Source organism: Typha angustifolia, chromosome 6 (genome assembly GCF_048772165.1).
Source record: "Typha angustifolia cultivar Huaian chromosome 6, ASM4877216v1, whole genome shotgun sequence".
Lineage (NCBI taxonomy): Eukaryota > Viridiplantae > Streptophyta > Magnoliopsida > Poales > Typhaceae > Typha > Typha angustifolia.
This window is the reverse complement of record NC_133244.1, coordinates 9,711,844-9,737,909: the sequence shown is the minus strand read 5'-3', so window position 1 is coordinate 9,737,909 and position 26,066 is coordinate 9,711,844. Positions and strand designations below refer to the sequence as shown.

Sequence of the window (26,066 nt, the reverse complement as noted above, 5' to 3'; positions counted from 1 at the left end):
ATATTACAGTTCTTCATGATTAAGTTGGGACAACATATGAGTAAATTGGTTTAACAAGGTGAAACCAATAATCGAGAGAACACATGCATCAAGGAATAACAGATGAACTACTACTAAAACAGTTAAACAAATACGGACGGACTACCAGCCAAATGAGATTGGCACCGATCAATCCAGTGGAAAAAAAAGAAGAAAGAAGCAAAAGGTAAAAAAAAATGTAAGGAAAATATAGAGAAGACCTTCAGGACATCTTGAAGGTAGTTTCGTGGTTAGAGAGGGCACTCATTTGTACACTGCAAAGTAATCATCAATGGCAGAATAATAAATTAGCCCTTATACAACAAGCCTTCTTCCATGGTGTGAAGGCTCTAGAGACACTGCAAACAACCTGCAGATCTTCTTGTGCGAATGCCATCCACTACCAAATTGACACAAATTAGGCTGCCATACTTCATTCACTTCTCTGCATTCTCCAAAACCTTCTCTTTGCCTGCATCCTCCGGTGAAACTTCAGTTGCTAGTGACTCCAAAGTCATGTCACGGTCAATGGGTTCAGGTGATTCTGACAAATTAGAAGACTGACTACCATTAAGAAAACTTGGTGAATTTTCAGGGACTGCATTATCAGGTTCAGGAAATTTCTCTACATCCTCAGCTGGATTCTTCGTTTCTGCATCTTCCAATCCTGGCAGACATTTGCTGGTATCAGTGGCAACTTTGTCAATAGTAACTTTGTCAATAGTAACTTTGTCATTGTCCAGTTCGAGTTCACCATTTGAAACATCTGGAGGATCATTTTTATCATCAGTGTCACCTGATTCAGATATCTCTCTCCATTCAACCCATTCAGTTGGGTTGTCACCTGCGCTTGTACTTGGCTGTTTAGTATCATCTTCTGATTCTGTAATGGGCCCATTCCCCATAACCAGGCTTCCAGCTTGTCCTGGAATCGTTGAGTCAGATGAGTGCAAAGATCCTGGTGTGCCAGCCAGATCATCATTTTCACCAACAATGACTTCGTCATTCTCATCTATGTCTGGCATCATCTCATCTGACTTGGGTGATGGTGAAGCGAGGGAGCCAGTAGAACGATCATTAACTGTTCTGTCATCCTCAAAAGCAAACCAGTTTGAATTTGTGAAGAGCGAGCTGCTGTAAAACAAGTCCAAGTTGAGAATAAATTGAACGAGTAACAAAACAGGATATAAAAGAACAGCATATCAGAGTCAGTTGTTATGCCCCCATTTGATTCCTAGTTCGAGCCTTCCCTATTCTAGATTAAGGAACATCACTCTAGGTTTTGTAACCAAACATCAAATTATTCTACTCTAGATTAGAAATAATATTTACGCTAGGTTAAATCTTATTCCATACATAAGCCCAACTACAATTTTATCCTTGAGTTGACTAAAGTTGTCTCAATGATTATAATTCAAATATTCTTACTCAAGTATATATTGCACCTACAACTATGTAATAAATATATACAAGAAAAGAGAACAATTTACATTGAATTTATATGTCAAATCAAAAGTAATTCTCACCATCAAAGGTATTTGAGTTAATTCCCACTTCTTATTTGTACTTTTAGCTCAATTTTATATAACATCAAAGGTGATTATTACACTACTATTCTAGTTTACAACTAAACACCATATTTCCCTATTCTAGATTAGATATACAATTTTAAAATTAAGAAATGGGAACAGTTAAACTAGATTTCCCTTAACCTGGAACCAAACAAGACCTATATGAATAGCACTACCTGTCCTGGTCATCCCCCAAACGAAGAGAAGAAATAACAACTTCCGCAGATTCATCATCAAAATAAACATCCTGCAAAATATATGAGATCTTGAATAAATATTATGAAAAAGAAGAAAATGCCTTTGCAAGATGGAAGTGCCACCTAGCATCCCAAGAAGGCTAATGTAACTACAGTCAGTAAAGATTATGTTGAAGAAACTATCTGATTGATTTACTATTTTTCAGTTACATGTACACTCAAAAATGGAAGCTAGAAACAACAGCCACTTGAGCAGATAATATTCAACCGTTGATCATACAAGCAAACTGGAAATTAGATAATAGCCCAAACAATACCTCATCATCTCTTTCAAGTGATCCTTGTGCCTGCATCAACCAACCAACAGGTTTTTTTAATAAACCAAACCATATCACTAATATCAAAAAAGGTTAGAAGGAAGAACAAAGATAAAACAGTGGACAAGTCAAAGGAATTTATCTCCCTTGTGCGCAAGAAAACTGAGAATCCAAATGAAATTTCAACTTAGATGCTCTTATTTGCCACGAAAACAGAGTGAGGAAGAAAGATGATAATTTTTTAAGCAAGGAATCTTTTTAACTAAGCTCCTGAATATGAAGTTATAATTTGTTACCTTTTAAGTTTTAACAGCAAGCAAGCAAGCAAATCAATAAAAGTGATGCTTACCTCCTCAATATCATCATTACTGTAAATCCCATATCGAAATGCCTGGCTCAAGTTATTAGCAAGTGCTGCAACATCATAATCCCTATCTCTGAAGTCTTCATCATCACTATCCCTACCACGATCCTGTAGTGAAGTTGGGCGCCTGCAGAAAGTGACAAGAAATCAATGGCTACTAAACAAAGTAATTTTTTTCCTGGCAAAACTTAGAGCTAATCTCCTAAGCACCATATCTAGTACTCGTCCTAAAGTCAAGATAAAAGTATGTAACCAAGACCAGTAAATCCACGCCAGCAGTCGAAGATGCTTTTTATATATTTATGCTACCGACAAAGTGCAACTAAGATTGATCTCAGAGTTCTAAATCAATTATATACTCTAAAAGATAAATCTAATTTCCAGCTAATAAATGACCTGAAAACCCAAACCACTATAAATCTAGTTTGCATCACCTGTGAAAATTGTAGGTTTCTGTGATAGGCACATCCCAGGTAAGCTTAGCACTATCTCTTTTAGTTTCATATTTAATTAGACAACTCTTTGACTAAGTGTTAGATTAATTACCACAGAAAAAAGTATAACAGGCATAAAAAGAAACAGCACAAGATGCAAAATGGAAGACCTACCCACAGGCCCATTGGTAAACATTTTCTACCGTGTTGCGTTTGAGCAGGACATTTGATTGCCAATCAACCCATTCAATGTTTTCCTGCAAATAAAAAAGGACAACTGAATCAACTTCTCCACCAGCACAAACTGCCAACCTTTGGGCAAATAAGAAAATTGTCAGTTAGCACATCTTGCAAAAATGTAACTGGAGGAACATATAAATTAAGAAACTTTCAGAGAATGTACCTAAACTTCACATATTATCAAAGGAAATGATTAATATGCTCAGAATTCACACATAAACTTGGTTTCACAAAGGTGAGGTCTTAAAAGAGGAAATCACTTAAACAATTTGCAAGTCATAATAGTCCCTGCTTCCTAGAAAAAGCACAATTAAGGTTCTATAGAATAAGGTACAAAAGCCAAATCAGTAGCAATTGTACGCCGTCCCAACTAATAGACAGGTAGAAAATGTCAATTAGAAAAGGAGGAAACAACTAGAGAAGTCTGCAATCATAATAGCTCCTAGGCAGTACAATTTGGGTTCACTAAAATAACATATAGACTTCCCATTACCAATAAATCCTTGTTATCATACGCAAAATCAATCAAATGTAACAGTAGAAAAAGGCAATAATGAAATGATAGAAGTATAGCTAAACTCGTAGTTAATGTAATTCTTAACCTTAACATTCATCATTCATGCCTAAGCATCCACTTCCAAATTATTCAATGTGCAGTTTCACCATACATCACATTACATTAGATACATCATGTTAGGAAACACTCTTAAGTTGCATTTTGCCAAAGAAGACAACTAACTGAAAATAGTTAACCTGCAAGTGTTTCTGGATTATGGGACTATTATTTGCCAACTGAATAAGCTTGTTAGCTATGCGTGTCATGTGACCAACATTTCCAATCTTTGGAGGTGCTCTTCCCTGTGATGGAACTGTAGGCTACAAGAAGGAAAAACGGCAATTAAGTGTGACTTCACATTACTGAAGGAAGTGTGGTGAAGCATACAAGGGAGGGAGGGGACAAGTGTAAAATGAAAGTCGGCAAACAGTCATTGCAAGAGCCAGATGGTGTATTGGTACCTTAGAAGAATCAGTTGGCAAGGTAGACTGTTTTTCTGCTTCAAGAATTTTGCCAATAATGTTACAGTCATCAAGAACATGCTCAATAAGCAGAGCCCGCTTACTCTCTAGACATGATGCTATAATATTATCCACATGGTGATGCAAAAAATTATTGAAAGGGTACCTGTATTATCATAAATTACTTTGGGATAAGTTCCATAAATCAAACAATGTAGTTACACAAATTAACTTGCACACTTACTCGAAAAACAGATGTACAACACATTCTATGGCTCCTTGCCGGATTAGTTCCTTTTCAGCAGCTTCGCTACCAATTGCCAGCAAAACAGAGATAAACTCTACAATCTGGAAAGATCAATCATTCTAAGTCTTAAACTCCAATTAACAAACAAGCTTGGTGATAAGTGAGAACTACAAACTAATATACATGTAACCTAAACCCTGTCTTTTCCATATCATATTGACTTGTCCACAAGAGGAAAATTGAAGGGTGCTTATGTAGCTTAAACAGTTAAATTATCTTGGTGAATACTTTATGTTCCTATCTACAGTACATTAAACGGCAAATATAGCGGTCAACAAAAAATAGCACCCTACAAAAACACCAACGTCTATGCCCTTGTCCCAATTTTCTGGGTCAATTATATGAATCCTTCTCCAATGTAGAAAAAGGCAATACACACATCTGAAGAAACATGTCTGCCAAAGCGAGACCCATCAATTTGGAGTGAAATTCTATAAATAAAGCTATATGAATATTGCCAATTTCGTTGTCAGTTCATCCATTAGATTAATTTTTTCATCAGAAATAGTAGCTACAGTGCCACAATTTATATCAGATATTTAATCAGCAAACCAACAAAATGATTTTAATAAAAAGCTAGAGTTTCACATCATATGAAGAATTATCATTTTTAAACATATAAGAAATAAATGAAAACATTGCAGGGTACATTATCACAATAACTAATTGTAAAACATTGAACATTAAAACTCTGTATCTTTCAATACCTTCAGACGGTGCTTTCCAAGGGGAGGTTTTAATGTGCCATATGTTGTAGGCAAGGCCATTTCCGAATTAGAAACATCCAACAACTTCAGCAGCTCACCTGCAATAATATGACATTCAATTATTCATTATGTATAGTGTACAGAACGTATGTGAACTGTAATGATCAGCATTATAAGGTAACTATCATCGAATAAAGGGCCACTGCATACAGATAATGTTATGCTGTAAATGCAGAAATATACATGAAAAAAGATGTTTCTCAAAATATAGAGAATTGCCAGGAATGGGAACTCTAGTGCTTCAATGTATAACTGCAAATGAATGATCCATGCACATAAACAGCAGACAATCTACAGTAATGATATAAATATCATCTTATACTCTAAGCATTCTACCAACAGAAGAAACCACCTACCTAAACTCTCCAGCATACCATCAACTGTCTCTGGGCTTGCAGTAACTAAAGTTCCATGACTCAGTGGGCTTTGGAATGCTTGGTAGGATGATGATACTAATCTCTTAGGATCTAGTAAGGATATGCAAACCGACAACGAGTGAACCAGCACAGATTTCGGTCTTGAATCTTCAAGAGCATGACGAAATAATCTTCCAACAAAACTGCATTTTAAAAGGCAAAAAGATGTACAATTTTTTTTGATAGTAATGGAAAGGCAGAGCATAAAACACATATTACAGAAATCTGTGGCAATTTGACAACGAAAATTACAACTATCAAAAATTACCTTGGGGTGCAAATTTTTGATGCAAGTGCTGGAGGGGCATATCTAGTTATTGCAGAGAGAATTTCTGCAGCATTGGCATGCACTTCAGGAGAGTCCTATTCAGCCATGTAAATATGAAAAAAGTGTACAGTTAAGAGAAACCCCTTAAAAACTAGAAACAAGATAATTACATATGAACTCTCCACTTGCCCATGGGAACATGAGTCCCCTACAAGAAATTAGCTCTTGCCATCTTAAATATTACGCTTTTTTCTGGGCGAAAGTACTGCTTTTCTCACTCAACTCTATTGTTTTTTCTCCTCAGGATAGAGATGGGGATTAAACATCACTAGTAGTAATTAGACACTTCATAATGAACCCAACAAAACCATCAGGCCTATCATCAAGTAAGAGATGACATTCTTTTCTATACAAAATGAATAGAAAATCAATATGGCAGATCATGGCATCATCAACACATACCGATGAGCTGAACTTATCCACAATCATCTCAAGGACATCTGAATCTTCTAACCACTGCATTGTATCAGCATAATTCGAGTACATGCTTTCATCAGCACCAATTAATCTAATCAGCACCTGCTTTGCAAGCCAATAAAAGAAGCAAGTTCACAAAAGGAATTATTTTGAAATTTTTTTATAAAGAGAATTTCTGAAAGTGGCTAACCTCCATGATAGAAGTGATGCCAATAAGATCAACAAGTTGGCTAATTATCTCTCGATGGCCCTAGATAACCAGAAAGATTATGAGTGTATGACATTACAATGGCAAATAGAAATATATACATAATCATTTGATCTAAAATTTCCAATACAGCAATACTATCAGATGACACAATACAACAGATATAGCACTCAAAACAGTTCTATCAAAGTTTAGATAGATGAGTGTCTACATAGAAGTCTATTTGATGAGCTCCTGAAGAATTTGTAGTTTGTTGATAAGCATCGCCTGTAATTACTCTTCCAAGGTGAGAAGTAATAGTCATGACGAATCTAACCATCCAATTGTCCCTCTACCTTGAAGCCATCTAACTATCCAATATATTACTGAAGCTATATGAACAGAAAACTGCACCGGTCACTGAGATTAGTTTTAGTGTTTATAAGAAAATCCCTCATGTGACCTTTGGAGAGATAAACCTAGCCTTCATTTTCACCACCATGTGGGCTAAAGGTATTAATATCAAGTAAACTGTGAGAATGAAGATAATTCTTGTCCCACAAGATGAATCCATTATTAAATTGAGCTTCTTCATTATTTACAGTGAAGTCTAGGGAGATGAAGTAATTTAACTATGACATCAACCAGGTGTTTGCCAACACTCTGTATTGATAGCCAAATGCACCCTGTACTCACAGGAGCACTTCAGTTAAGGTCATTGGGTTTCACTGTCAAATTATGCAACTTCCACTTGAACTTGAACCAATTCCCAATATGTTTGTAATGTGAACTGTAATGCAATTGACTCCTAATATCTATTCTCATTTTATACTAATGACAGATGAGTCCAATGATCCACAAGCAAGTCTAACATAAAGATGCAGAATAAATGATAGTACAGGGAATTTTTGTCATATGCCATTTTCTACAATATGACTGAAAGACACACCTGAACATAATTCATAAGAGAGACCGTCTTTCGCAGCATCAAGCATATTACAACCTAGCACCAACAGCATTATTCTGTCGATCAGTACCAGGAAAAAAAAGGTTGTGCCGAAAAACTAAAAGTCAAAACATATAAACAACATTGTGTTGTATATATTTTCTTTTCAAAATTAAGGAGCCTTTGATGACACAGTTTAGATAAGACTCTAGTCAAGACATAAAAATACCTTACTAAAGTAGCCAGCCAACAATGTGCTATGTGGATGATCATGTTTCAGGAAGGAGAACAACAGGTCCATCAACTGCCCAGGAACAAGAAAGCAAAAACAACCATAGGTAAGAAGGGAAAGCGACTGGTTCAGAAAGTAATGTTGAACTGCCAAAAGATGATGCTTAACAGAATATATTATGTAACAAAAGCACCCACATCTTCATCTTCTACTAAGGTCCTCAATATGATATCGACTTCACAGGTAAATATCTCACATGCTATAAAAGGAAATCTGCCAAACAGAATCACAGAAACCAATTTGAGAAAATAAATCAAGTAGTAAAGATTCTTATTAGAAATAATCAATATATGACAAACAATAATTAATATACTTGAAAGTTTGCCTCTTTTCAGCATCCTCTGGAGCCTCCTCTACAATGTAGCGAAGCAATTGCTCCACTTGAGACCTATCTCGCAAGCTACATAAGGTATAACAAAATGTAAAAGAAGCATACTTAACTTGCACACAAGAGCCTATTTTCAATCAATAGTGCAATTTTTTCTACATCTACTATGATATAAATCATCTCCAATCTTTGCACACACACACAAAATAAAAAAGCATGAAATAATACTGAAATACTTACAATATAAACAAGAACTTATTCCCCAAAATATGCTAATTCTTCCTTATAATTCATTGTTTTCATAAATCATCCTCAAGGACAGCACTCACTGTGTCCAAAACTCAGCCATTCAACTAACTAATATGGGATAAGGGCAAAAATGATTAATCAAAAGAAAAGGAAGGACGCTTGACCATTACAGGTTGATTCTATATCTGTGACAGTCATGCATGTTATCTCTTATATAACTATTTTACTCTTTTAAAAGAATGTGATGCTAATTTTTCTACCATTAGATGGCCATTTAATTGCTTTCATCATCACAACTGTCTTAGTGATACTTCTTTCCATCTCATTAGACATTTAAATCATCTATATATAGTTGTAAAATAAAATCTGGGTTGATCGTCAATTTATTAGGCCTTAGTGCTACTATTTTGAAATAATGGCAAAGTGAAGAAAAAGGAATCCTCTTCATACATAAAGCTTCTAGACATGAGGAAATCATTTTCTTCAAAAAGATGAAAACAATACAAGATAAACTCTTTCATATCTGGTGCAATTTATCTTTATCATTTCTTTTATATTTACCTTTTTTTTTTCTTTCGTTTCTCTATTTTGTCTATATTGCTCTGTCCATCACATAATCCATAACTTAATAACTGCTACTGTGACATGTATAATCCTGAGAATGGTACAACTTTACTAAAGGTTACTTGCAACCAACTATTTTAAGCTCACAGTTTCCCCAGTTCCTCTTCAGACTAAAATACACCTCCATTTTCTCTTATATGTGTGATATCAATTTGCATGACTAAATCATGAGGGTCTCTCTGATCAGTTGAGTACCCTTTACTAATTGTTTATTTACCATGTAGCAACATATGCGGGTTTAGAGCATATTTAATACCTTTTATATCAAACTGGCAGTGAATGAGAGTATGCCAGCTGATGCCTGCTTTCTTCATGGAGAAAATAAAAATGCGGGGCAAATGATATAATGCAAAAGTTGGCAATGACAAGTACTAAAATCTCACTTGAAATGAATGAAGAAATTATATTAGAAAAAAGCTACTAATAAGAAACAAAAGTATTACAAATTGATAAGACGAGTATTCAGTGCTTTGCATTCTTGAATAATTTCATCCTCATCAAGAAGATCTTCCAATGTAAAGTTTTCCTTGTCTAAAATAGTATCCACCTGAATTAACAGAAGAATTAGTTGAGATGAGCAAATAGAAGCTATTTCCATGAGAATAGAGAACAAAGAATATATTGATATAGCCGCAAATAACACTTCATATGGAGTGCAAGATACAAAAGCAAGCACGAGAAAAACTGAGTTAACATAGAATATGAATAATGTCTCAATGTAAAACCTTCGATGAAGCTGATTAGCAAGCACAGAACATCTGGAGTAACTGTGAAGCAAAACAATCATTCCACCAAAGACAAGGTGTACATATAGAGACAACAAAACAAATGCGAAATTTACACTACAAAGATGAAGACAACAAGGAGAGGATTAGAGGATCTTAGGCAACGTTAAATTATAACCTCATATGACAAGGAATCAAATCTTACGCTCATTAGCAATTGCAATCTTGGTGAGATACTAATAAGCCTAACTGATATGACAAATTAGGATTAAAAGTTGGACCAATCCAGTTAGATATTCAATAAAAGGTAATTTGCTCAAATAAATAAATAAAAGATAAACATCCTCTAAAAAACATTTTAATACAGTAATATAAACAGGTAACCTAAAAATACATGGCAAAGCATATGTATATAGGAAAATAGCAAAACTCACAGACAGAAGAAGTCCAACAAGCATCAGCTAAGCCACTAAGACAACCAATAAACAATAAAACAATGTCAAACAATGAATTATAGACATTGCTATGTGCAAGGTCATAATCTTAGCAGCTGAACTTTGCATGATGAGAGAAATGGACTTCAAACGGGCAGTAATATGTAGCAAAACCGGATCTTCTTCACTTGGTTATAACTTACACCCAAGCCATTCTCTTTGTTGCAAAGAAATTCAAGTATGTGTACAGTTTGAACTTTAAATAGCAAAATAACTAAAATTGCTAAGGTTTTGTTCTTTAAATTGGATTACAATTTCTCATATTCAAGATAGAGACGAAAAAAACACAAAAGCAAGTTACCTTTTCACATTCAATATTATCTGCTTTGGTTCAATTAATAATATACAAATACGACCGAGAATTCGTTAAAAAGACAAACATTAGCATCTTAACCATGAAAGAACTTTCCATATTGGACCCTTGATGGACAAAGATCACACAACAAGACAAACCCCCTCTACTAAAGTAATATCCATCCTCTACAACATGGTCACCTGTTGCACCATCAAATTTAACACCTGACGAGCTGAATTCAAGAAACGGAAACATAAAAGAAAAAGAAAGGCTAAATCTCGTCCATGAAGCCAAGAACTTACGGGCGAGGCCGCCGGCAACCCGGTCATGCGCCAGAACATCTTGACTTCGCGCAATCCAAATCCCAAGATCCCAACTCCTTCTCCCGTACCCTAAAACCTCCAGATCTAGGGTTCCAATGCCCGAATCTAACGGGTTGAACGCTCTCACGATTCCCCAAAACCTCTCCGCCCGAACAAACCCCCGCGGCTCGATCGAATCCACTCCCGCTCAAAGATTCGGATTGCGGCAAAGTAGATCGCAGAGAGCCGTAGAAAACCCTTCGAAAGAGATGGATATAGAGAGAAAGATAGCGAGAGAGAGGGAAACAAATAAGAGATGAGGAGAAAGAGAGAGAGAGGTCGAATGCTTCGATCGCTAGGGTTTGAGGGAGGGAGGGAGAGAGAGATAGGGGAGGATGGAGAGAGACAGGAAAATGGAAGAAAAAGAAAAATTGCAATCGCGGGATGCAGAGAGTACGAGAGGAAATTAAGGGGAGGGGGGAAGAATTACCAATTATTGCAGTACATTGGGTGGTATTGCACTATTGCTATAGAATACAAAGGCTTACAAAATACTTACATGGGTTGCGGAATGATTTGCAAGGAAATTCCACTTTCTAATCACATTAATATACGGTGCTTGCAAAAAGAATCCATTTTTAATGCACATTTTGTGTTTATGTATTATAATAAATAAAAAGCCTTTTTTTTTGAAAAAAATAAAATAAATAGATCTTGTTGGCCAACTAAATGATTACAAAAGTGGAATTAACTTGCAAATTATTTGTTTGGTGGAGGAAGTTTTTAGCTTGGAGATGCTTGTATTCATGTGTTTTCTTTTCTATTTAGAGCTTTTTATTCCTCAGGAGACAATTGCTATGTTACATAATTAATTACGTAATTAAAATTTTCCATTATGTAGAAAAATTATGTCAACGAAATAATGTATAGTGTTGATCGACAAGGTCAACGATATCTTATCTATTTTTTTTTTCTAAATGAGTCTAAAGAGGAATGTTTTTTTTAATAACAATACTCAATCCGTATTTATTTGTATTAAATAAACATCCAAAATTGGGAAAGGTAAAGTGGATACGGTTACGAATCCGCCACAACCTGATCTTTTACCCGACCCGTTACCACTCTTGACTCTTATGAGCTTTCTTCTCTCTCAAAGCTCTCTCCCCGATCCGATCGCAAATCCGACGACGACGATTGATAGACGATGCACGGCCGGCCCCGCAAAGCCCCAAAACCAGAAGAGGCCGCCGCCTCCGTCGCCAAGGCCGCCAAGCTCCGGGATCTCCAAAAAGAGCTGATCCACAACCACGAAAACCGCATGTAATCCTCTTTCTCTTCGGGTCGAACCACGATAGGGTAGAAAAAGATTAGATTTCGATGCCTTCTACTGCTTTCTCACGTACTTCCCCATCCTGGTCATTCGCAGATACACGAAAGATGCTCTCTTGGCGAGCTCGAAGCTTTTGGAGATCAACCCAGAAGTCTACACCGGTTGGAATTACCGGAAGCTTGCTCTCGAGCACAATCTTCGTGAAGTTACTGACCCCGAGGTTGTTAGATCAGCTGTTGAGGACGAGCTCAGAGTCGTGAGTTTTTGTTCTTTCTTATTTGTTGGTATTCTGGTGAATAATTTTGAGCACACATTGTGGATTGATCCAAAGGTGGGTTTTTGATTGGAAAATTGTGAAGGTAGAGATGGCATTGAGACAGAATCCGAAATCGTACGGGGCTTGGTACCACAGGAAATGGGTTCTGAGTCAGAAGCTCTCGCCGGTTCAATTTGAGCGTGAGTTTCGGCTGCTAGATCAGCTTTTGAAAGCTGATGCCAGGAATTTCCATGGTTGGAACTACCGCAGGTTAGTTCTTTAAAGCTAATTGTTTGGTTTAGTATTGCCATGTGAACTTTTCAAAGCGAGTGGCTTGGATTCAGGTTTATTGCAAAACTGAAAAATGTGCCAGAAGAGGAGGAGTTACAATTCACTATGGATATGATCAACACAAATTTCAGCAATTATTCTGCATGGCACAATCGCAGGTATAGAAATGCCATTATTTTCTTGCTAAATATAGTTACTATGCTAAATGCATGATACCAGAAAAATGTTGCAAGTGGATATTATATCAGGTTTTTATTCTGTGTACTGCTATAAGTGTGAAAATATTTAAGGATGTGATTGCAATCCATCTAAATAGAATTCCTCGATGGAAGATTAGATAGGAACTTGTGTTTCAGAACTAGTCAAGTTTGTCCTTGTTAATCCACATTAGATAGAGATTGTGATGTCACTCAGAAAGATAAATCTCTGGAGCCTGCTTTATTTTGGATATGAAACTAGCTTGCATATCATGATCTTAAGCAAGAGAAATCCCTTGATGAATACATGTACTGATTTCTAAGTTTTAAAGTTGCTCATAAGTTCATCACTCAATCCTTACATTGGACTGGACTAGCACTAGTGCCCCTGTAAGGTACTTCTGGCCACCAAAATTTGGGGATTCTGAGTAACATAAATAATTTATTGATTATATGGGACCTTCCTAAAAAGAGGAATTAAAGATTCCATCGGGACAATCTTGTTTATCATCTCATGATCCTTTTCAAAGAGGTTATTCTGATTCTTGGTCTTGATTATGAATCCAACAAAGCGATGATAGTTGACAAACTGATGATAAGTTCATATGTGAGTTCTTTTTATGATTATTCCCTGTGCTTTTCCTTATGTTACTTCTGAAGTTTACTGCAGTAGTTTTATCTGAGAAACACCTCAAGAGAGATGGCATATGTTCTATTATATACTTCTTATTTTGCTAACTTAAAATGCCTGCAGTATTCTTCTGTCACATTTGTTAAAGCAAAAGGTTAAGGGGTTTGACTCAAAGGAGAATGTCTTATTGGAGGAATTTGATCTTGTTCGTCAAGCTCTTTTCACAGATCCAAGCGATCAAAGTGGATGGTTCTATCATCTATGGCTTCTGGATCAGACATCTACGGGAAATGATCCACAACTAATCTCTTCATGGCCTGTTAATGGATCAAAGATTGATTTATCTAAAGCTAAGAGGGAGGATGCTTGCAACTTGTTTGCATCCTCTAGCTCCTCTCCCTGTGACCATCTGCAAAGGGGATATCTCCCTATCATTCTTTATTTTAATCAGCCTGTCAGAGGTCTAACTTCATCTACTGTGACAGTAAATTCAAACTTGGTCACCAATGAAGATCTTACATGGAAGCCACTTTCAACCACAAATTCAAGAGAAGCCAATTGTTGGGTGGCCTATCTTGAAGTTTCTGATGGAAATTGCAGTACTTCACAAGCTTATTCAGTTGAAGTTAGCATTGGTTCCTCTGATGGTATTGTGTCAACAAGTGGTTCTCAATACAGCTCTCCTTCACAATTGACGTTTACTATAGGATTTAATCATAATCGTCTAGAGCAGGTGGAAGGAGATTTAGTTCACAGGCTGTTTTCCTGGAATTACTCTGATAAATGTTATCCTCGGAAAATTCCTGATTTTGTTTCTTTTGATCACATGAGGATTACTAATGATGGCGTTAAAGATGATTGTACATGGCGTTTGGACACTTTATCTGGTGAGATAACCCTTTTCAAGGAGATGTCGGAGGAAAATTGGTGAGTATATCCATATGTTTCCCCTCTTCTGGAGTAGCTGAAAGAAGTTATCTTTTATCTTCCTTCTCTTTTTATCTATTCATTGTCTTAAGTCCTTTGTCTTCTGCAGCAAGTTTATGAAGTTAACATTAGCACGTCTCTTGGTTGCCTATGATTCAATGAACTCTTTTGGAACTTCTCTCAAGCAAAACAAGACATACTGTGAAGAGGCTTTGGAGCTCTTTGATGACTTAATCAAATTAGATCCATCTCATAAAAGATACTATGAGGATGAGCGAAGCTTGCTTCTAATGGATCAGGTAATCATTTCTAAGTTGAATAGTCTACAATTATTTGCTGCTCAAGCAGTGGAAAAGATAATGTGAAAATGAATTGATATGATTATTTGAATATATATAATAGAAAATATAGTGAAGAGATCAACAAGTTTCAAGAGCAGCAACTTCTACGTATACCACTTTCACTTTTGAGTGGTATTTTAGATGTCTTGTAGATATGGACAATGACATATGGTACTTCTGCAGTTAATTCATTCGTTTGTTCCAAATATAGAAGAAGTGATATCAGAAATTTTGCATGTAAATGTAGCCCAATTTAGGAAAGTTTGATTTATGTCTGATATGAATTGGAGTATTTTATTCATGAAAACCATTCCTATTCCACCTTCTGTGTTGATTGACCTTTTTTATTTTGTCTAGGATTAGTGACATAAGGATCACAGCAAAAGTAAGCTTTGATACCTTATAATTCTGATAGTCACCTAGTTATTTGACTAAAAATTTGATCTCATCTAAATTATTTTTGGGTCCAATATTGCTTAAAGCAACTAAATGCCTAGACAATTGTCTCATGCTTTATTGGGGACATACTTTTTCCAAGTAATCCTCTAGAGTTACTCAAGGATCTTGTTTGAGTAGTTTCAGCATATTGAAAATCTAGTTTCCTTTTGCAGGTGACTTCAAATAAAGAATCTTTGGAGAAGCGTTGCTGGCATTATGATAACCTGATTTTCTTTGGTTTTCAGTACCACAACTGTTTACAGCTTAGTAGATTATCATTAACACGTATTGGATTTGTCGAACGTCTTTTGTGGGTTCAGATGCTGGATCTTAGTCACAATAACCTTAGATCAATTTCAGGTTAGCTATGTTGGCGTTAGAGTATTTTCTTCAGAAATTGGTTAGAAATCATCTTTTTTCTGAAACAATGGAATTTAAGTAAATCTCTTCCTGGTCCTTCGACAGGTTTGGAGGCATTGCAACTCCTTGTTTGCTTAAACCTAAGTAACAATCAGATTGGTAGCTTTACGGCACTTGAGCCCCTGAAGATGCTTATTTCTTTAAGAGTACTGGACTTATCTTTCAATGAGATCGGTGCTCACCCAATAGACACAACAAGGTATCTATCCTCATCTCCATTGTCACACACGGTGGTAGATGTAAGCGGAATCATTGAAGAATGCAAGAAGGATAACATCAATGTGGAAGAATATTGGGAGGCCATACTATTCTTTAAACCCTTGCATTTAGCACAATTGTCTATCAAGGGGAATATCATTGCCAACGAGAACTACAGAGTGCTGCTGACAAAGATTCTTCCTACTCTGAACTGGTTCGATGGTGAACGTATAGTATGATCTAGACACTCTTCGAAGAGAGGATACGCTTTCTACGGTCTCATTCAGTACTCTGCCGGTGAGCACCGGATATTTCAAGGAGGATGGAACTGCAATGTATATGAACAGCCTTTTTCAGTGCTGTTACAGTGTGATATGTTACACAAATTGATTGGTTTAATTTATGTTTTCAGTCTCTTATAGTCACAAGCTTATTGTTAGCATGAAGAACTAAAATGTGCCTTGTGGCCAATGAACATCTCAATCATAATCTTGGGTTTTGTTTTTAAGGGATAGTGTTTAGCTACCTCTTTGATGTCACAAAATATTATTGCTTTGGTTCTCTATTATTTCTCACTTTGTCAGCTCTACCACTTATCCTCCACTTCTCCATCTTTAAGCAACTTGAGATAAGATCGAATTGAAGCTCAAATCAATATTAAATGAGCAATATCTAAGATTACCAATCTTAATGGTACGTTTAGAATAAACTCTAGATGGAATTTAATTGATTTCATTTAAAAATGAATATTTTTATTTTAAAAAATAATGAAAATGAGCTTTGATAAGAATGTAACAGATTAAGGATTAACTTTAAAATTTAGAAGAGTTGAACTTAATTGGCAAATAAATTCCATTGAATTCTGATGTCAAATTATTGGGTTTCATTACATACATCGATATCTATCCAAATTTATTAAAATCTATCCAAATTTATTGAAATCTTATTAAATCTTATCGCTTAATAGTCTGAAAGAGGGAATTTAGTGAAAACTAGAATTTCAAATCAATTATTCCAAACAGGGTATTCGGCTCAATATTTATAATCATTTGAACAAACGGGTCTGCTTTCATCGGGTCGGGTCGGATCCGAAACGTATAGGGTCGGTGACGACACGTGCGATGCACGTGTGGACCGCCGTCTTGTATAAAAAAGCTGAACAAGAGCGGGGTTTCTAGGGTTTCAGAGGTTAAAGAGACGGCTCTCTCTCCCGTCCGCCTTGATCGAGCTCCGCTTCGTCTTGGCCCTCTCCATCTCGTCTGTTCTTTTTCTCTTGTCTCCTCTTACCTTAGGGTTAGGGTTAGTGTTTGATTTAGGTCGCAACAATGACGGTGAAGCTATCGAAGGCGGAGAAGAAAGTCGAGTATGACAAGAAGCTGTGCAGTCTTCTGGACGAGTACAGCCAGGTTCTGATCGCGGCTGCGGACAATGTTGGATCCAACCAGCTCCAGAACATCCGGAGGGGTCTCAGGGGCGAATCCGTCGTCCTCATGGGGAAGAACACTCTCATACGCCGGTGCATTAAGATTCACGCCGAGAAGACTGGGAACAAGGATTACCTCAACCTCCTCCCCTTGCTCGTGGTACTGGAATCTTTCCTCCTACGCCTCCCCTTTTTGGTCTTAATGCAGAAAGCCTCACCTTTTTATGAATACACTCTCCAGAACATGTAGAGATAAAAAGATCTTTTTTTGCTATCTTGATGCAATTTTAATGTTCTCTGTAGTTTCTATTTGTTTTGATAGAAGAATTATTGATACTATTCAAGTTTTTGGTTCAATGTCTTTCTGTTTTTTCTGCATTTTGAGGTTATTTGGTTAAATTAGTGTCATCTTCTTTGATATAATATTGTTGTTTGCTAAGGTTAGATGTTATTTGGCATGAAATATTTCTTTATTCGTATGCCTAAAGTATGTATGATATTTCCTAACGTCTAGGCTTATCTACTCAGTTTGCCAGCATAACCGTGCCACATCAATTATTGGTATTTAAGGTCTTTTATATCTTAATTTTCTGAACTTTTTCTGTTAAATATGCAATCCTTTTATACTTATTTTGTTTGTCACGGAGACCTTTTCTTTCTCTAATTGTAGGGAAATGTTGGACTGATTTTCACCAAGGGAGATTTAAAGGAGGTCAGCGAGGAGGTTGGCAAATACAAGGTCTGTGGCCTTATTCCTATCCTTGTGCTATTATTATATTAGTTTGTCGGTGGAATTAGCTATTATTTCCTTCCATATGGACGGTTTGCAGTCCAAGTTGCAAAGATTTTGACTTTAAAGAAGTTCTGATATTCCATAATACGCATATTCTATATATGGATATCTTATGTTGATTACTAGCAATGCACTGGATAATATGGTCTTTTCACAGTTGGAATTTTCTTGAAATTAGACTTTTAAAGTTGAAATGTGAAACTTCTTACTGAGTGTTTTATGTCATTATTAGAGAAAGGGTAAAAGCCTGACATGTGATGACTTGGAAGTTACTGCCTACTGATGAAACATTCAGTTGCGTGTATTCTTCCAGGAGCATTATTCTCTATATCTATTCAACTTTTTTTTAGAACAATGTATAGGATCTCAAAACTTTGGCGGATCTCTCTTAGATTGTATATTTAGTGGATGCTCGCATCTAAGTTGATGTGTGCTACTATTGTCTGTCATGCAGTCATGTTTATGTTGCAAGACTAGACGTGATCCTATGCTCATTGTGCTCGTAGATTTCTTTATTAATTACATTCACTTTTGCCTTTTTACTCTTATCCATTCTGATGAAGCTTACAGACTTTTCATATTGGGACAGGTTGGAGCTCCTGCCCGTGTGGGGCTTGTTGCTCCTATAGATGTTGTTGTTCCACCTGGAAACACTGGTTTGGACCCTTCCCAGACATCCTTCTTTCAGGTTTGTTAGAATTATTTATTGCACTTCTCTACAGAATCTCATGTGGCTTCCATTTCTTATTCTTTCTGCTGGTACCTTCAGGTTCTGAACATTCCAACAAAAATTAACAAGGGTACTGTGGAAATCATTACCCCAGTTGAGCTGATCAAGAAAGGGGACAAAGTGGGCTCCTCTGAGGCTGCTCTCCTTGCCAAGCTAGGTATCAGGCCATTCTCTTATGGGCTCATCATTCAATCGGTATATGACAATGGATCAGTCTTCAGCCCTGAGGTTCTCGACCTTACTGAGGAGGACTTAATTGAGAAATTCTCCACCGGTGTATCGATGGTCATTTCATTGTCACTGGCTCTGTCATACCCGACGCTTGCATCTGCTCCTCATATGTTCATTAATGCCTATAAGAATGTTCTGGCAGTTGCTATTGCCACTGAGTATAGTTTCCCTCAAGCAGAGAAGGTGAAGGAATATTTAAAGGTAAGGTTTCTTAAGCTGATACTGTTTGTAGTACAGTGACTATGTTTATGATACCAATTTTTTTTATTCTTATGCTGAATTTATTGTAAATCAGGATCCTAGCAAGTTTGCTGCTGCTGCCCCAGTTGCTGCTGTTGATGCTGCAGCTGCAGCTCCAGCTGCTGCTGCAAAGGAGGAGGAGAAGAAAGAGGAGCCTGCTGAGGAATCTGATGACGACATGGGCTTCAGCTTATTCGACTAAATTAGGATTATCTTATATGGAGAATTAATGTCTGTTGGGATCTTTCATTTTTGCCTAATTAGTTCAGATATTTTGAATGACTGGTCAAACACCATATTTGTTGATACTCTCAGTTTTAATATGTAGGTTTTTTATTAGTCACGATTTGAGTAATTCTTTCTCTCCTTTTATCCTCAGAAAGGAATAATTCTACGGGTATCAGGTCCCTTAAATCTGCAATTGCTTTCTCTAGATGTTTTCCAGTTTGGTTCCTGCTTTATGGAAGGATTTAGCACTGGTTCGTTGGTTTCTGTTTGATTATGGTCTCAAGGAACACTTTCCTGTCATCCGCTCTTGTTGGTCGAAGTGTGTTAGCAGCTGATGTGTTATTTCCCTTTTGATTCTTTGAGGGTGTAACAGTCTAATAGATAAGCATTCAAGCAAGAAAATAAATCTTTATGTATCACTAGTGATGGGATTATGCTTTATCCTCATAAGCAAAAGCAGGAGAGATTATGGTAACAGAACTACTATTTGGATAACATACAAAGGTAATTGGGTCGTTACATTTTTAAAAGAAAAAAAATGAAATTCTTGGCCTTTGCTTTTAAAAAGAAGCTCAATTCTGGGGACCTTTTTTTTTTTTTTTTTTTCTATATCCTGTTTTTGAGCATGGTTAACTTTTCCAACTTGAACAAGTCTCTTGTACTGAGATGAATGTTAGGAGAGTTCCTCGACGCATATATTCGCATTAGGACTTTCTGGCATTCCTGTTTATCAAAATTCATAGCAAGCTTAGCAGTAATGGCATTTTTAGTTGATTCCTTCATTCAACTTGATTTTGTTCTTCCTAATGTTGCCCAACTGGCCCAGAATCAAGTGTTTAATGAACTCAAAACTAGTGTGAAAATTTCTGTATCTGAATAAAGAAAAAGAACGTAAATGCGGCAAATCAAACCAATTGGCGTCTTGTAATCTTACAAATAAACAGCTTCTGCTTTGATATATATTTCAGGAAATAAGTGTTATGCTATTGGGCAATACAAGCAGAAGAGTAATAATTAGAACCATCACAGTCTACAATTTCAGAACAAAGTTATACAGAGTATTCTACTGAGACAAAGCACTGGTGTTGTAGACAAGAAGAGCACCACCAAGTAGAAGTCCAGCAAGAGTCACAGCCCATATCAGGAGTCCTGTGGTTCCTGCATCGCTCAAAAACAATACCAATCAAAATTTAATGTATCAAGTATTCACGACAACAAATAAATGTTAGTTTGCCTATGCTATATTATTGAGCTATTTTTGAGCCATTAGATTACCTCCAACATATACATCACCACTTGGAGACCACTCCTCTGGAGAGTAAATTGGGCTGCAAACCAAAGAATATGCTCAGAATTCACAAAAGCAATTGCACAAAACTCTCCTATCTTATTATTCAGAAAACTTTATGATTGAGATAGTAGTTTAAAGTCTTTTGGTGTATGAATAAAAATTTATGTTTGAACAATGACAAAAGTATACAATTCTATGAATTCTACCTGTAGCCATCGACATTTGCACCATACTTGTCCACAAACTGATAGACTCCCTTCCCCTATAATGAAAAAATGAAGCTACTATTAGAACTAAATATATATAGACTTGTGGTGTAAGAGGAAGAAGAGAAATCTACCTTTTGCTTCCTTCCAGATGCATCCAGACCATTGGGCAGGGCCATCCCACCTCCAGTCCCTGCAATATATATTTATCTCTCAATGACACAAGAGAAACTTGATACTAGTGTCCAAGAAACGCTAAAAATAGCTACTTGTTTTCAGAGTAGATAAGAGCTATGAGTTGGTTGTGTAATGCTATGAACTTACCATAGGGGGTGGAAGTCTTAATCTTCTTGCCTCCACTAGCTTGAACCTTGAAGGAAGAAGAGGACCTTGCCAAGGAGGGAAGGGCCTTAGCTTGTGTCCTCACAGGAACTGGGGATGGCTTCAAGACCAAGGAGGACATCACTGTGGTTGCCATCTCTTCTCACCTTTGCTCGCTCTCTCTAGCACTTTCTCCCCTCTTTTCTGTATATGATATCAAGAATATAACAAATGAGAACCATATAGAGAAATGTGATTGTAAAGATGACACGTGGCATTTTATCTGTGGCTATATCATGATATGGTGTTACATTATCTTCACCTGCTGTTTGAGGGGAACTCATTTTTTGTGGGTATAATTTTCCTTCTAGATTTCTGGACAACTAATGGATTATGCTTGTTGACTCAGATATTATGCCAAGTGGTTTTGGTCAAGTGGGTAAATATTTTTCTTTATTTTTTACCTTTTGTGATCAAGTTTTTTTTTTTTAATTTTTAATTTTTTTTATTAGAACTGTTTACTACTTTGCACCTTGCGGTGTGGGCCTACGTCAATCCAAACTAATGACTGTTTAATGCCACTGAAGAAATTGTGTTTGGATGATAAGTGAAATACATTTTATTTCATTGAACAGAAATTGAAGATTGCAAATTTGTTCCATTACAATGCCTCATGCTGAGGAAGCTCAACTGTTGTTCATTTACATTGTAGCTTTGCAGACAGGAAGAAACTTGGATTAGTGATAATTCCAATCACATATGCTGCTTGGAAGAAGTTTCAGCTTTTATTGCTTACAACAATAGCATTTCTGATTTCCAATCTGGAAGTGCACCAAACTGGCAGCCTCTCTATCTAATTCTCATTGTTGCCATGGTAGTAGTGGCGGAAGACAGAGGAGAAGTCTTTAGACTCATAGCCCATCTCGCATAATTTTGTGTAACTGCACAGATTTGTTCACCAATGCCGTTAATAATGAAAATTAGAAAAATATGACAAGTTTTAATTATGAAGGTTTGGTGGTAAAGGTATCTTACATGTCATGTGCTTCAGAAGTAAGGGGGAACTTGAGACCAACATCTGCTGCTGATGCCATGGCGAGCCCCAAGTCTTTAGCCTGCATGCAATTTTGTGGGAAACTCGATGAGTGCCTTTGCAGGAAATTGAACATGACGGGTTTATGATATATTGAAACCGTTTGTAGAATCTGAAAGCGTATATGATAATAAGATTTAGTAAGTTTGCTTGGGCGAGGACAAAATGGGATGCTTTCTGTGGTAAAATTTCCGTGGAAGAAGTATTTTCCAATTTCCAGAACCATGCTGATATCTTATACTGCCCGATGTGTGAAGATTTACAACCAGCTAGGTCTTCTTGAAGACTTGAACCTCTCATATTACATGAAGGTGGGCCTCATGTACAAAACCTATCACAGGAAATACCTTATAGTGCCTCACCACTACAAGCAAAGTAGCAATATAGGCAGTGACAATCTTGGGGGACTCTTTAGTTCTAAAATTTATGGAATGCATTGGATTAAGCAACAAATTTTTGAAGAGCTAGGAGATCTTTACTTCATACCATAAGCTTAGAAGTAAATCCACCCTCATAATCCCTTGACGAAGGCACCCCCGACATTACTCCAGGAACTGGGTTGTAGGTGTCACTGTTTAATTAGGAGAATATTAGACAATTAGATAAAGTCCACTTTTAATTGATGATATGAGAAAATGGAAGTCCTAAGATCAATTGCATTTGTCATCTTATATCTCAACAATTGAAAAGAAAATTTGACTATAATGACATGTACTGAATTTGCTATCAGTTGCCAAGTTCATTTCTAGTTTCTCAAAGCATAACTTATTTGCAGAGCAAAAGCAGGAACTACAGGCGTGAGAATCATCAGGCAATAAGACATAAAAGTAGCCAAGATAATGTCAGAAATGGTTTGACAAAAGTTCTTCAGCAATTCTAGTAAACTAGTTCAACAAGAACACAAGACAGTTAGGATATCGGGAAGTAGGATAGATCACCTACTCCAACAACGAGCACTTGAAGAGTTGAAAATGTTTGTCAGCACATTTGCTCTGATTCCTAAGTTTTGACCAAGTGCAAAAGCTTCTGATACTCCAAGCATGCTGATGGCCATCGCTAAATTATTGCAAATCTTTGCAGCCTAGAGACCACAAACAACAACAAATATATCCCAGAGCAAGGGTATAAAACTGCACATAATTACATAAGAAAGTGCTATGACGTCATAAATGGAAAGTTTATCTTTCTATGAAAAATAAACCAACATGATGGGAATCCTACTGTTCTGAATCTGCAAACTAGTAACAGAGTTAGTCAGTATCAGAAAGTAGACTTACAGCACCATTTCCAGGACCACCACAATAGATCAGTTTTTTACCCATCGAGAGAAGCAAGGGTTTTGCTGCTAGATAAGCTTTCTCTAGGCCACCCACCTATATAACATGCATTTCCATTCATAAGTTTCAAGAAGAAATTCTTTTAACCAATTCTATGCACGTAATAAATCAGGATTTACCCAGAGATTCAAGAGTCTTTCAAGTGAACAACTAAGTTAGTATAGCAAATGAAATGACAATAATAGTACCATGAAAGTAAGTGTCCCTGCTTCTGCAGCAGGGACACCTCCAGATACAGGAGCATCCAACATTACTGGATTTTCTGCATGACCTGAATATTCAAACCAAAGAAGTGATCAGAACAATAGATAGAAAGAAGACACTGTTTGGATAAATTTAGTTATAAATACAGTGACATGATAAACCAAGAATTATTATTTATGAGAAGTATTAGCAAAGAGAAGGTATAAGCTAGCAGTCCACCTTTTGATTTTTCTATGTGCTGTATTTTGGCATATTATGGTCAACAAGCCATTATTATGATGATGAATTACAACATCATAATAATTTTAGCAGTTTTGTGCACTTCAGGAATCAGTCTGCTTCATGTATATGTAATAACCAAACAAACAATAGATGGAGGAAAGAGAACCTATTAAAAATATATTAGTTCTCTATATATTTTGCAGGCCAATTGTTTTAGTGACTCCAAAGCCCCTCACAGATAAGGTACTTCATTTTGATCCATAAGCATCATTACAAATACAATAAAGATCACTATACTGAACCTAACCTTTCTTTTCCTTTAGTCCACACTTCGCTATGCTGACGGATATCTTTCTTGAAGTTTGTGGATCAACTGTAGAAGAATCTATAAATAACCATGGGTTTATGCGACTTTGATAATCCAGCAATCCATTTGGTCCAGTGTATACATCCAAAACCTGGAAAGAAGTCGAAATTGTAAGATCTAGCTTGGGCTAGGAATAATTAATGTCATCTCAATATTTGACATTGTATTCCATACTGTGATTCATGCTAAAAGTCAATAAGCTAGAAAACCTGTTCTATGCAAATAACTGATAGATACAATCATTTGATAATCGAAAGAGTCGAAGTTGTATTCACAAAGAAATGCTGTGTTAGATGTGATCTAAAACTACACAAGCCCAAGTTTAAGTATAAAAAAGAAAAAAAATAGATAAAACTTACTTACATTGGAAGATGAAGGTAGCATGGTAATTATGACATCACTTGACTCTGCAACTTTACGAGGAGTTTCTTTAGTCGGAATCCCCTCAGCTGAGAACTTCTCCATGGTATTATGGTTACTAGAAATTAACAGAGACTCAGATTTTATGCAATGCTCTATTCTCAAGAAATTATAACTGAAAAAGAACATTCATTAGATCGAGATATGCTATGCCAACATTTCCCAGTTAAATTGAATCACAATTCTTCTCATCAGGAATCAACCAGTGCGGTGGAGGGCTTCAGATTCTTATTACTAGCCCAAAGTGCAAAAATAATAGTACTCAAGCTATGAAAGAGACAAAACATATAAACACAGGAGGACCACAGCGAGTAACATCACTCTTGCATAGAGGATACCAAATTGCAGATTACTAACATTGCAAGCTTGAAATAAGCTGGAGAAATGAATCTCTGCACATAACTGGAAAAATGATAAACTTACATGTCATGAACAGTGACTTTGTACCCAGCTGTAATCAGATTTCTTGCCATATGGAAACCCATGTTTCCAAGTCCTACGAATCCAACCCTCTGCAAAGTACTCACAATATACTATGAATCAATTATATTCTCTCCAACCTGAAAAGTGTACTTACAGAATGAATGACCTAACATAAGGTACAAGTTCAATCTTGTTCCTTTTCTCTATTGATCGACTTGTGCCATCAAGGGGAAAACCAACTCCCTACATCAAAATTTGTGGCTTTCACTATATTTCAACTTATATGGGACCTTTTCACCAAAATCGTTTCTGGGTTTGGTCAAACCCATCAAATAAACAAAATTTCTCTTTGAAGAAAGATCCAGAAATAAACAAAATGCGGTCTTTTCTACTAACAAAAATAATTTCATCCGACTGTCAAAAGGCATGACAAAGAAAGACGAAAGATAGAGAGATGGCTCGCCTCCAGTTCTGACGGAACACTACTCGAAGAGAAATCACGAGTCAAATTGGAGCAAAGACGACTCCAATCGCAGCGCCAAAGAACTCGATGAAGTCCAAATCCTCTACCGGCCATCTCCCTCTCTCTCTCTCTCTCGACAGGAGTCAAAGAAGGCAGTTGTTTTATTTTTGATTTGTTCATTTCACACCCCCATCTTATTTGTATGATGTG

At 36.5% G+C, this 26,066-nt stretch overlaps 5 protein-coding genes across 8 annotated transcripts; 2 read left to right on the top strand and 3 right to left on the bottom strand.

Moving 5' to 3' along the window:
- Positions 1–88: 88 nt before the first annotated feature.
- On the bottom strand, positions 89–11,310 carry LOC140760883 (uncharacterized). Of its 3 annotated transcripts, none has more exons than XM_073097951.1 (19): positions 10,836–11,310; positions 9,463–9,566; positions 8,132–8,218; positions 7,956–8,031; positions 7,756–7,830; positions 7,530–7,583; positions 6,584–6,643; positions 6,379–6,495; positions 5,917–6,011; positions 5,589–5,791; positions 5,173–5,270; positions 4,403–4,506; positions 4,159–4,324; positions 3,895–4,017; positions 3,076–3,158; positions 2,453–2,594; positions 2,104–2,133; positions 1,766–1,836; positions 89–1,149 (listed from the first exon to the last, which is right to left on the bottom strand). In XM_073097951.1, exons 1-19 carry the CDS (start codon positions 10,872–10,874, stop codon positions 456–458), a joined length of 2,421 nt encoding a protein of 806 aa, XP_072954052.1. In that variant the 5' UTR covers positions 10,875–11,310; the 3' UTR covers positions 89–455. The 3 variants fall into 3 exon arrangements, with proteins under 3 accessions (XP_072954052.1, XP_072954051.1, XP_072954053.1); XM_073097950.1 differs by having other exon boundaries at positions 89–1,152; positions 10,836–11,309; XM_073097952.1 differs by lacking the exon at positions 10,836–11,310 and adding an exon at positions 9,276–9,327 and having other exon boundaries at positions 89–1,152; positions 9,463–9,527.
- A 681-nt stretch (positions 11,311–11,991) lies between these two features.
- LOC140761436 (geranylgeranyl transferase type-2 subunit alpha 1) lies at positions 11,992–16,426 on the top strand. 2 transcript variants are annotated; one of them, XM_073098753.1, is made up of 8 exons: positions 11,992–12,155; positions 12,262–12,421; positions 12,525–12,691; positions 12,766–12,870; positions 13,664–14,467; positions 14,577–14,766; positions 15,420–15,606; positions 15,712–16,426. In XM_073098753.1, exons 1-8 carry the CDS (start codon positions 12,040–12,042, stop codon positions 16,101–16,103), a joined length of 2,121 nt encoding a protein of 706 aa, XP_072954854.1. In that variant the 5' UTR covers positions 11,992–12,039; the 3' UTR covers positions 16,104–16,426. The 2 variants fall into 2 exon arrangements, with proteins under 2 accessions (XP_072954854.1, XP_072954855.1); XM_073098754.1 differs by lacking the exon at positions 11,992–12,155 and having other exon boundaries at positions 12,281–12,421; positions 12,529–12,691.
- A 620-nt stretch (positions 16,427–17,046) lies between these two features.
- Positions 17,047–19,627, top strand: LOC140761656 (large ribosomal subunit protein uL10-like). Its single transcript, XM_073099079.1, has 5 exons — positions 17,047–17,447; positions 17,958–18,026; positions 18,670–18,768; positions 18,850–19,242; positions 19,337–19,627. The coding sequence occupies exons 1-5, from the start codon at positions 17,190–17,192 to the stop codon at positions 19,481–19,483; spliced, it is 966 nt and encodes a 321-aa protein (XP_072955180.1). The 5' UTR covers positions 17,047–17,189; the 3' UTR covers positions 19,484–19,627.
- Positions 19,628–20,439: 812 nt separating this feature from the next.
- On the bottom strand, positions 20,440–21,534 carry LOC140761099 (photosystem II 10 kDa polypeptide, chloroplastic-like). Its single transcript, XM_073098287.1, has 5 exons — positions 21,331–21,534; positions 21,141–21,199; positions 21,007–21,062; positions 20,785–20,837; positions 20,440–20,667 (listed from the first exon to the last, which is right to left on the bottom strand). Exons 1-5 carry the CDS (start codon positions 21,482–21,484, stop codon positions 20,573–20,575), a joined length of 417 nt encoding a protein of 138 aa, XP_072954388.1. The 5' UTR covers positions 21,485–21,534; the 3' UTR covers positions 20,440–20,572.
- Positions 21,535–21,931: 397 nt separating this feature from the next.
- Positions 21,932–26,017, bottom strand: LOC140761081 (probable 3-hydroxyisobutyrate dehydrogenase, mitochondrial). Its single transcript, XM_073098266.1, has 10 exons — positions 25,857–26,017; positions 25,394–25,482; positions 24,914–25,028; positions 24,491–24,641; positions 23,946–24,028; positions 23,698–23,793; positions 23,359–23,501; positions 22,907–22,991; positions 22,363–22,442; positions 21,932–22,268 (listed from the first exon to the last, which is right to left on the bottom strand). Exons 1-10 carry the CDS (start codon positions 25,968–25,970, stop codon positions 22,181–22,183), a joined length of 1,044 nt encoding a protein of 347 aa, XP_072954367.1. The 5' UTR covers positions 25,971–26,017; the 3' UTR covers positions 21,932–22,180.
- Between the last annotated feature and the right edge of the window lie 49 nt (positions 26,018–26,066).

Excerpts from the sequence above, each read along its gene's own strand:
- LOC140760883 (XM_073097950.1), bottom strand. The coding sequence starts at position 10,874 with ATGTTCTGGCGCATGACCGGGTTGCCGGCGGCCTCGCCC. Across the intron at positions 7,831-7,955 it reads CCTTAGTAGAAGATGAAGAT|TTGATGGACCTGTTGTTCTC; the intron begins GTGGGTGCTTTT and ends GTTCCTGGGCAG. Across the intron at positions 7,584-7,755 it reads TGGCTGGCTACTTTAGTAAG|GTTGTAATATGCTTGATGCT; the intron begins GTATTTTTATGT and ends TGTTGGTGCTAG.
- LOC140761436 (XM_073098753.1), top strand. The coding sequence starts at position 12,040 with ATGCACGGCCGGCCCCGCAAAGCCCCAAAACCAGAAGAGGCCGCCGCC. Across the intron at positions 12,692-12,765 it reads CATGGTTGGAACTACCGCAG|GTTTATTGCAAAACTGAAAA; the intron begins GTTAGTTCTTTA and ends GCTTGGATTCAG. Across the intron at positions 15,607-15,711 it reads TAACCTTAGATCAATTTCAG|GTTTGGAGGCATTGCAACTC; the intron begins GTTAGCTATGTT and ends GTCCTTCGACAG.
- LOC140761656 (XM_073099079.1), top strand. The coding sequence starts at position 17,190 with ATGACGGTGAAGCTATCGAAGGCGGAGAAGAAAGTCGAGTATGACAAG. Across the intron at positions 18,027-18,669 it reads AGGAGGTTGGCAAATACAAG|GTTGGAGCTCCTGCCCGTGT; the intron begins GTCTGTGGCCTT and ends ATATTGGGACAG. Across the intron at positions 18,769-18,849 it reads CCCAGACATCCTTCTTTCAG|GTTCTGAACATTCCAACAAA; the intron begins GTTTGTTAGAAT and ends TGGTACCTTCAG.
- LOC140761099 (XM_073098287.1), bottom strand. The coding sequence starts at position 21,484 with ATGGCAACCACAGTGATGTCCTCCTTGGTCTTGAAGCCATCCCCAGTT. Across the intron at positions 20,838-21,006 it reads GCAAATGTCGATGGCTACAG|CCCAATTTACTCTCCAGAGG; the intron begins GTAGAATTCATA and ends TTTGGTTTGCAG. Across the intron at positions 20,668-20,784 it reads TGGTGATGTATATGTTGGAG|GAACCACAGGACTCCTGATA; the intron begins GTAATCTAATGG and ends TGAGCGATGCAG.
- LOC140761081 (XM_073098266.1), bottom strand. The coding sequence starts at position 25,970 with ATGGCCGGTAGAGGATTTGGACTTCATCGAGTTCTTTGGCGCTGCGAT. Across the intron at positions 25,483-25,856 it reads GTGTTCCGTCAGAACTGGAG|AGGGTTGGATTCGTAGGACT; the intron begins GCGAGCCATCTC and ends AGTACTTTGCAG. Across the intron at positions 25,029-25,393 it reads AAAGTCACTGTTCATGACAT|TAACCATAATACCATGGAGA; the intron begins GTAAGTTTATCA and ends GTTAATTTCTAG.